The following is a 10269-nucleotide window of genomic DNA, read 5'->3' on the forward strand; positions in this document are numbered from 1 at the left end:
TGTCCTTGGTAGGGTGACTGCAGCATGAACACGCTCTGCAGGATAATAAATCTAAGTGACTCGGATTTATTGGACAACGAAGACAGAAAGGACAGAAAAGGATAGAGGACAGAGGGAATGAGGGAAGGACACAAAGGAGGAGTGAAAGGAAGGATGTAAAACACGTCTGTGTCAACATTTACTCAGATAAAAGTAGAAAGTAGCCTCCAAAACATTTTTATTTAACATATAGAAACTTTCCCTTACTGATAATGGAGGAAACTGCCATTTGTCCCTTTTTGTCTAACTCGATGACCGTTCATCTGATCCACTTTAAACTTGGCAGGTTTCTCTCTGGGGACGAGGGTGAGCTCACTACCATATTTGAGGTCGTTCGGATGAGGAGTTTTCTCATTTTTGCTAAAAGTTTCTCATGTGACCGTTATCTGTACTAGAAATTCTATTTAATTCTTTGCCAAGCCTCTTAACATCCAAGATTCACCTCATTTCACCTTCAGTCATCTTAAACTGACCTAACTCTAGCTAACCTCAACCCTCTACAACAAGATCTTGAAGCAGTGTTTTTTAAAAAAAAAAACCAAAGGCTAGCCGAACAATTGTTTTATAAAATTTTGTCTGTCTGATGTAAAACTCAAACACGTATCTCACAAAGATATTTGGGAATATTTAATTCATAACGTGTGTGTTAGCTTCCTGGATGAGCGATTCTGCAGGTTCTGCACGTCAGCAAGTGTCTTTTTAGCCGACCTCTTTTTGAAACAGGAACTTTGCGTTTGTCTGCATGAGACACGTTTATGGGTCGTCCGGATACTGTAGCTACAAAAACCTGGCCTTAGTCTACAGCTTAGTCTACGCAACAGCAAATCGAGACGAGATCAGTTATGAATATTTAATCTTCTTCCTCAGAACAGCTTTAAAAGAATAAAGCGGAAAAATTGATAAAACAACTACAGACCAGACTGTAAAGCTGAATGAATAATTTAACCAGATACTGTTAAAGATTAACAGGAGGAATAAACAGCAACAAATATTTTAAACAAAAAAAGGAGAGCTGCACATGTTTGCAGGGAGTGTCACGCACTAACACAAAATACTGCATGTGCGCATTTTCCCATAGACAAGTTACAACAATGAGCGATTCGGCTGATTGATCGTGAATATGCAATAACATTACAAGACCGTCCGGTTTACAGAAACGACACAAGAGCACTAAGAGAGCGTGAATGGCGAGGGCCGATGTCAGCATCGGTAAAATGGAATCTAGTGTAGCACGTTAATCTTTTTGTGTCTTATAATGGTGTATACCCTTGTGTGTCCTCAGGTCAAAAATGACCCCAGGTGTATGGCAAACAAGTGTATGGGAATCCCGAGGACATTACAAGGGTTAAAAAAAATAATCTGATCAAAGAAAGCGTTTATGCCGATCAATGGCTGATGTATTGATTTAAAGTTTCGAGATGATCCAATAGAAACTAAAGCTGTTTCCTAATTCATGTGAACCATGAAACTTTATTTTATTATTATTACCTATATGATTGAAGCAGAATTGGCTAAAATCCTTCTATAAACTGTAAAAACTTGACATTTTATTGTCTGTTCATGCAGTGTGGGATGTTTGCAAAATCGCCTCCCGAGGTCTTGTTGTGAAGTTTGAAGATGATCCATAAAACATTATGGGTAATATAAAGTTTTATGTTGGCCTTGACCAGATTTACACCTAAATTAAATCTGCTCGAGCTGTTATTGATAGCTCATAGAAAATTTAACCGTGATATCTTGAAAACTGTGGATGTTAGACTGTGAACGAACAAACGAGCAGACAGAAGTGATTGCATGGCCCCTCCCTTCTTGTGGAGAAAACAACCTTTAGGAAAATCAGGTCTTTACAGTTTTTAAGATTCGGCTTCAACACTGATCACATGTCCGCCTGATGGGGACGTCTCAGAGGTGCAACGTGTGCATAAAGTGCTGATTTCACATCTTAAATCAGAGTCAGCGACTAAACACAGGAATGATGCGTTCAGACCAAACGCGATGGAGCGTGTGTGCAGCGCGTTTACCTCGTGTTCTGATATGAAATGCTACACCGTGATTTGCATGCAAATTACAATAATCAGCTGAAGGTGCACAAAGTCACCAGGTTTACACACAGAGTGAAACAAACTAAATGTGGAGACGTCATCTGAAATTTTAATGCATCCTACAAAATAAACCGTTTATGGAGGTGACAGGTTTGGCTTTTTGTGTTTTCTTAGGACAAATGAATGTAATTTATCTTTCTCTGCTGACTCGCTGAACAACATTTGGTTTCATGGTCTTTTTGACAGTCTTCTTAGACTCGCACATTCCCTTTTTAAGCTATTGTTTGCCATTTTCTCTCGTTTCCTGATTGCAAAAGTCAGAAGAAAGAAAGTTAGCCTAAAAGGGAGAGGAGCTAAACCAGGGAGTGTGACAAGGACCAGTATAAGGCAAAGAAGGATGATTTTGAGCAGTGAGTCACACAAAGCTACTCTAGCAGTTAAAATGAGCTGGAAATAAAAACCTAACAGGTCCTGCTTAGAGTGTCTCTGGAATGCTTTTTTTCATTAACAGTCATGTTACTAATTAACCTAATCAGCTCTGAGATGTTCTACCTGGTGTTTTTAATCATTACACAGCTTTTACAGTCTTCTGTTGAACCCTGTGGCTTCCATTAAACAGTTGTTAACACACGTCTCTCAAAGACGAAGGCAATAACTGAGGCTGCTGACAAGGCTGAAAAAGCGCCAGAATGATCCTTTAACTTTGGTTTCAGATGTGAAGCAGGTGACCTTTACAGAGTCACATGACGACGGTCTGCAATGTGAGAGCTGAACTTCTTCTCTTCGCTCTCTGTGATTTAAGCCTGACCTCCTCCTCTTCCTCCTCCTCTCTGCGAACATTCAGACCTTTCCCGTCTCTCCTCCTCTCTGTCCAGCTCAGACTGGTCGACTGTGTGAACGAGACCTTTGCAGGTGAAAGGATCCAACTTTTTTCTCCTTTCTTTCTCTGCTGCTAAAGTTCAGCTTTGACAGAACAAACAGAGGTGATGAATCCACCTGCTGACACCTCCTCTACTCCCAAAAAGCTTCATTTGAATTAAATAGTTTTTAATTAAACTGGGAGAAAAACGCCTAAAACCACATCTGTAAGTGTCCAACGAGCCCAAAAGAAGTCAGTTTGGAGTGACTTAAAAATAAAGTAATCAATTGTAATCAATTTATAAATCTATGATCAAACAAAACAGAAAACGAAGCTTTACAAACGTTTTTGTGACTTTATTGATATACGTTTAGATTATTGATTAATGCGTCTAAAATTTGAGGATTTGCTGAATTTTAAAGCGCCTGAGCTCAAAGCAACTAGATTTCTTTTAAGATTATCGACAGACAGTCCTGGTATTTAAATACCAGTGCAGATGTGTAACTGTAACCACCACTGGATGTGAGGCTTGGAGATTCCTGTGTTTATCCATGTTTTTGAATCATTTCTCCTGTGATGCTAATTCCTTTCTTTTGAAATAAAGTTCCTTTGAATATAAGTCTTGCTTTCCTACATTTCACTGAGCCCCTTCAAACTGGAGAGAAGGTGACAACGTGCACGCAGGCGTGCATGCCCAGCCTCACGTTTACAATGTACCCTGCAGCAGCGTGCAGGAGCATCAGGCTCAATAAAAGTCAGTTAACTCGAGACACTCACACACACAGTTGTATTATATATGGTAAAAGGCATCACGTGCAGTAACAGTATCTCCCTCTCTACGCCTGCTGTGGTTCTTTTCTCTGACACACACACACACACACACACACACACACACACACACACACACACACACGTTACTGTGCTGGAAGCTGATCGGCTGAACCTGCTGCTGTCACTCTGATCAATAACACACATGTCGCTGCCACCATCCAAACACATGCAGCCAATTATGTCACTGAGAAACTGAGTCCAAGCCCCTCTACAGCAAACCACGCCCCCTGGTATTTTAGCTCCTCCCCCATCAGCTACAAATTTAATTATTCAGTAAAATAATCTGAGATTCAAACAGCTGGTTTGACTGACATAAGGAAAAGTTCGGAAAGGAAAAGTTTATTTTTTTTATTTTTGATGTTTTTCAGCTCCAGCGCCACGCCACAGTTAGACTGAACTTCCTGTTCTGTCCTGGACTCACCTGAAGGTGAACTGAAACCTACACTGACCTGTGAGGAGGATAAAGTTCTGGATGTTCTCTGACATCAGCACAAACACAGAGGATGAGTCATTTTGGGGAGTGGGATAATGCTGGCCCACCTCATTTCTAAAGTGAAAAGACTTTAAAGCTTTCATTTTTCTCTTAAGCTATTATTTATCTTCTTTGTACAGCTTCAAACATGCAGCATGTGTGTTTTAATCCCTAAAAATGTGTCTGGTGGTGTCCAGCCTTCGAATGTGAACTTTTAAAAGTGGAAAATCTTCACACCCATGTACACAAACGTGAAGCTGTGGAAAAGATCTGCTTATAAAATTAAAATAAGCGTTCCCGTTCACATCCAAGAGCACGAAAACTGGACAGTTTGTATCCACAAGCACAAATCTAAGAATCTGTGCTTGTGGATACCAGTAAAAAAGTGTCTGTCTCACTGGTTGTCTCACAGCAATCTTGCAGAAACCATTAGGTAAAGTGAGGATGTGCACATGCCCCGTACAGGCGTGTGTGTGTGGTGCATCTCACCTCCTCCGTTCTTGTAGCACAGGTAGGGGAACCGCCACACGTTTCCGAGTCCTACAGCAAAGCCCACGCAGGACATGATGAAGTCCATCTGTCGCGTCCAGGTTTCCCGCTCCTGGTAACCAGGCCCCGCTCCGTTGACCACACCACCTTTTTTGTCCTGTCCAACACAAGCAGTGCCCACCACTCCACCAGCGATGCCTGTCCCCCCCACTGTCAGCGGGACGAGGCTGCCATTAGCAGCCGCAGGGGCATAACTACTGCCACTGCCCCCATTAGAGAGAGTTATGGGGCTCTTTTTGGTCTCCTCCAGGAGAACCAGAGAGCAGGAGGAGGCTGGAAGAGCCTGCTTCTCCATCATTCACAGAATGGGAACCAGTCAGGAAGTGCTCCAAATAGTCAGCCTCTGTATCCCCTTTAATTCCTGCAGGTTTTGTCTGCAATAGCTCTTATTTCTGTTCAGGTGTTTCCCCACAGTTCCCACTCAGGTTAGCAGTCAGACCAGTAGGAATAGTCAGCAATGGTTCCCACTTAGAATCCCTTTATTTTCTTCAGATTTCAGTCTTTTTAAATCACTCCTAAACCCAGACACCAGTTAGATACCAGAAGGAATAATCAGCTGTGATTCCCACTTTAGAGTGTTTTAATTCCTGCAGATTATAATCCTTAAAGTCAGTTTCTCAGTCCAAAAAGCAGTCAGATACCAGTCAGCAAAGGCTGGGTGGTGTTTTCCCTTTAATTTGGCTTTTTGTATTTTTAGAAGTCCCCAAAACTCAAATCCAAGCAACCAGTCAGGTACCACATAAACCAGTAAAACACCAGTCCACCTCAGCGTGCTTTTATTTTGAAGGTTTTGTCTCTTTAAAGACTGAGTTATTCTTCTCCTTTTAGTCTCACAGTCTCAGTTTTCCACACCTCGTGTTCACCTCCTCTCAGACTTCCACTAAACCAGCCAGCTGCCAGTTACAGACCAACAGTCACTCAGAGACAGCGGGTCAGGACCTTTATCCTCGGCCCCTCTCACTCTTCCTCACTCACAACCAGAAGAAACGTGATTCTTCCTCTGTGCCGCCGAGGATCCAGACTGTGGTCTTTTATTTATGACGCCAGCTCTTTTTCAGATGATTTAATAATGTTTTTATTTTATTTTAATTTTTTTAAAAAGAGGTCACAAATCCAGAAAGTCTATTGTTTAAAAAAAATGGGGGGGGGGGTGGGGGTTCTCAGAATTACAGGGGTTTAATTTGAAAAATAAAATAAGAATAGAAATAAAAGAAAGGGAATTACACCGACGATCGGACAGAGACCTCAAAAACAATCCACGAAACACTTGAATGTGAGTCTGAAGAATCGCATGGGAACAGAGAGTCACGGAGGAGACGGCGGCCTGCTGGAAGACAGAGAGGACGGCGGAACCGAGAACAGTCCTATTATTCCCCTAAAAAATAATCAAAAAAGAAAAAAGAACCGGAGCTGCTCACGACTTCAGTCCCGGCGGCGATGCAGACTGTGGAGGAATTGCAGCAGCAGCTCCATCCGAGGAGGAAGAGCGCGTCCGGACCGAGGAGAGTGCGTCCCGCTGCGCAGAGCTGTCAGAGATCCCGGCGGAGTCGGTATTTAAAGTCTGTCAGTCCGTCAGGGACCAGCGGCTTTAAAAGGAGAAGCTGCCGCTCTGTGTGACGTCACGACAAATACCACGCCCCCCGATTGCCATTCCTCCCCTCTACATCTCTACCTCCCTCTCTCTCTGACTTTCCTCCTTGTCCCCTCGCTCTTCTCCCCCTGTGCCCTCTCTCCTTTCCTCCTTCCTTCCTTTCCTCTTATCCTCCCCCTCTCTTTCACTTCTCCTTCTTTTTAACTCCTTTCTTCCCTTCATATCTTTCTCACCTCTTCTCTTCCTTCCCCGTCGCTTTTTCTCCCTCTTCTACTTACCCTCTGTGTCTCGCATCATTTTAACCATGTAACCGTGTTCCTGGAGGAGTCTCTCAGATTAATTCACATCCCAGACGCCACATTTCTCGTGAAGATTGAGTGATCTGTGGTTTAACCTGAAACTGTCAGCACCAAACCTGCAGCTGGAAAAAGCTTCAGGGAGGAGAAACTAGTGCAAGGCTTGAAGTTCTCCTGCATGACCGAACCACACCCCATCAATATAATTCACTCACTATAAACACAAGTATGGAAAACTGAATTAGTGACCTACGTTTTTAATATTAAAAAGATAACTGCTTTTAGAAAATAATTATTTTGAGCAAATGTTTCTCACTGGTTAGGACATGATGACTAACCTTCTAGTAGATGACCAACAGTCATTTATGGGGATAAAATGCATTTTGAGGCTCAAAATGTGGTTTAATGTCAGGGTTACAATTAGGTTAAGTTTAGGAGGGTTAGAATTAGGAATTCATTTTCATTGGAAAACTGTGCTACTGTTAGCCCAAAACAAAGGAAGAGGAAAGGGGGAAGTCATGTTAGAAGGCAGCGAGAGAGAAGAAAGGGTGGTGGAGGAGATCTAGATCTAAGGACTATGAGTGGTATAAGAGTGGAAGAAGGTGCACCCAGGTGTAGTATATCTTATGCAGAGTGTGCGGTCTGAAAGTGATAGGAGACTGTAAGGTGGTGGCATCTGTAGTCAAAGTTCTTGAGGCTGAGATGGTTCAGACATGTGCAGAGGGGGAGAGTGGAGGCAGACAGGACAGTATCTGTGTCTGCAGACTCGACCTTAAATATTGATGTAGTCACTATTGCTGTCTCTGCATTTTGAAGCCTCAACATTAGCATTTTAGCTTTGACAGTGTCAGATTTACAGCCTGACGCTTGAGCGTCGGCTTGTTTTTAGCAACGTTTTCACATGTGGACAGGTGACAATTTAACGGAAAACCCTCAGCCTGTTAGGATCCGAGTGAGCTTCTGGTGTTTCTCCGCTGCCTGCCGGTGTTTACCTGTGTCAGCCTTCTCAGTTCCTCACCTTACCTTACTCACCTGACATCACTGAGGCACTTTAGGAGACCAGCACTGCCTTCTCCACCAGTCAGTCAGCTCCCTCATGGTGATAACCAGGCCTCAGCGCTTCTTGTGCTCTTGCTTATGCTTTGCACCAACGCTTTGCTCACCTGCAGCTTAATTACCTGGACGCTGGTCATATTGGCAAGATTCTCCTCACTTCTCTGCAGTCTAATCCTCGGAATCAAAACTACATACCATTTCCCCCGCCTGTGGATCATCAGGAAGATAAGGCTGGCACCTCATTCACCCACTCACCTTTCAGACGCTCATTTAGTTCTCCTCCCCAAGGCTTCATGACCTCTACCTCCATCAGTGAGCCCCCGAGATCAATATTCCTCTCACCTCCTGGTATTCACTCCTTCCTCCCAAGTCTAACTACACTCGCCCTCTGTTTGAGTGCCTTCATTGCTATCTTTGTGTTTATTATAAACTTGTAAATCACTGTTTCTGTTTGGTGTCTTTGCTTGGGTCCACTCCTATGTACTGGCCTCTGGGCCCCTTTGACAGATCTGACTCTTACAGTGAGGGTATCTGGTGGCTCAGTTACACTGTGGGGGAGGTGTGGGGCATTTTCCAGGTATGGTGTGGCACAGACATAGGACCTCTGGGGGTGTCCTGTGGCATCTGGCACTGTAATGCTGGCAGTAGATCCTTTGGAAGGGGTCTCAAAGGTGGTGTTCCTGCAGTAACTCAACAGACCACCAGGGGGCTGCAGAGCCCCAATAAAAGTTTAGAGGCTCAGAAGGTGAATAAATACATCTGAGGAGAGGGAAGGGTAAACTTGTAAGAAACACTTCAGAAATTTCATCATGTGGCAGGAGTGCGCAGGCAGTTCCTGGAGTTTGAAGGAACTGACACCACCGACTCACCCCCACGCTTGCATGACATAAATCTAACAGAACACCTCTGGGACATTATGTTTCATTCCAACACTGCCAGGCTGCAAATGTTATATTTGTACTTTATCTGTCCTGAACGTCTTGCATCTGCCCCTGCCACTAATAATAAAAATACTAAAACGCTAAAAGTAAACTGAAAAGAAAAGAAACACTCTGGAATGTAACTGCAACTAAACCCAACTCAAAGTTAAAAATGTAACAGCTTTGGTCCCAAACAACTTTTCATTCATTAAAACTGTACAAGCTGAGATCAGAATCTCAGGAAATAAACAGGAACTGGGATGTGCACTGCTGCGTGCGGATCGAGAGGAGCGGATTGTTTGTTCATTCGTTTGTTGTTTTATGTAAAAGAAAAAAAAACGCTGGATGGAAAATATTAGCTCCACCACGAACAGGTGATAAATAAGTGCTTTCTCATTTTACTTCAGAGTGAGAAGCTCTGAAGCTGAACTTGGAGCTTCTGAGCAGCTCCAGCATGTTTTCCTGTGGATGCTTGTGATTCAGAGAAACGGCGCCGCCTGTTAGTGGTCTGAACAGCTCTGACTAACACTTGAAACCGTGTGAGGTTGCTGTGAAAAACACCTGATGTTGTGAAAGAACTTGGTGAAACCCTGAGGAGAAATGAACGACGTCATAGCTGTCAGAAAGTGACAGACTGGAGACCAACAGCTGGGTTTTCTGAGGAAGACCCTGAAGCATCCTTCATGAGAGGAAATGAGAGGAGACCATCACGCTGTTCAGGACACGACCTTCTGACTTGAAACTTCAGTGGCAGGCTGTTCTATGTGATATACTTGGACACTTAATTAGGCACACCTTGCTGGTACCGGCTTGACCCCCTTTTCTCTTCACATCTACAATCATTCGCACAGATTCCACAAGGTGTTGCTTCTCTGTCCATTTCACCTCTCACAAACACGTGAAATGGACTCGTATTTTCCACTGGTGGTTCACGAGAAGAACAGGAGGTGAAGGACCTATGATTAGTATTTGTAGTCCATCCAGTTTCTGCAGCAGATCCAAGTTAACAGGATCCATCGTCACCCCAGTCTCGTTCTTCAGCACTAAGCTTCTAACTTCTTATTAAGTCCCTTTAACCGTAACTCTGCTGTAGTTTCAAGTAAAAACGAGGTGTGAGAGGCCTCAACTTGAACGTGATGCAATTTTTATTTCAAAGCACCGTTTATCCTCAGGCTACGTGAGCAGGACTGTGGCATCTGTAACTTACTGATTGATGAGGTTAAAATACTGAGGAGACGCTACAGGAAACAACTTGAAGCTGAGTTTAATCAAATATCTGCTCTGAACCTAAGAGAGGGTTCTCTGAGGAACCTCTAACGGCTCGGTTTAGAGGAAAAGTTTCTGTAGGAATCGTATAAAAACTTTTTCTAGAAGATCACTGCGGGCCTGCGTTACACTTTATTTTATTTTTTAACACGTTGTGTACTTCTAGCTGGGTATAATGTAACATGCACTCACCAGCCACTTTTTCCCAAGGTGCTGGAAACATTGATTCTGATCCACATTGACATGATAGCGTCACACAGATGCTGCAGATTTATCAGCTGCACATTTCTGGTGTGAATCTCCTGCTCCTGCACGTACCAAAGGTAAGAGAATCAGGTACCTAATAAA

At 43.4% G+C, this 10269-nt stretch overlaps 1 protein-coding gene across 1 annotated transcript in view; it reads right to left on the bottom strand.

Moving 5' to 3' along the window:
- slc6a8 (solute carrier family 6 member 8) overlaps window positions 1-6378 on the bottom strand; it is a gene marked incomplete in the record, with an annotated part of 42101 nt that extends 35723 nt beyond the window's left edge. Inside the window, 1 exon segment of the mRNA XM_005931144.3 lies at window positions 4733-6378. Coding sequence (XP_005931206.2) covers window positions 4733-5090 — 358 coding nt within the window.
- Window positions 6379-10269: the final 3891 nt, after the last annotated feature.

The sequence above is a fragment of the Haplochromis burtoni genome, unplaced genomic scaffold (assembly GCF_018398535.1).
Source record: "Haplochromis burtoni strain Fernald_Lab_line unplaced genomic scaffold, NCSU_Asbu1 Contig_138, whole genome shotgun sequence".
NCBI lineage: Eukaryota > Metazoa > Chordata > Actinopteri > Cichliformes > Cichlidae > Haplochromis > Haplochromis burtoni.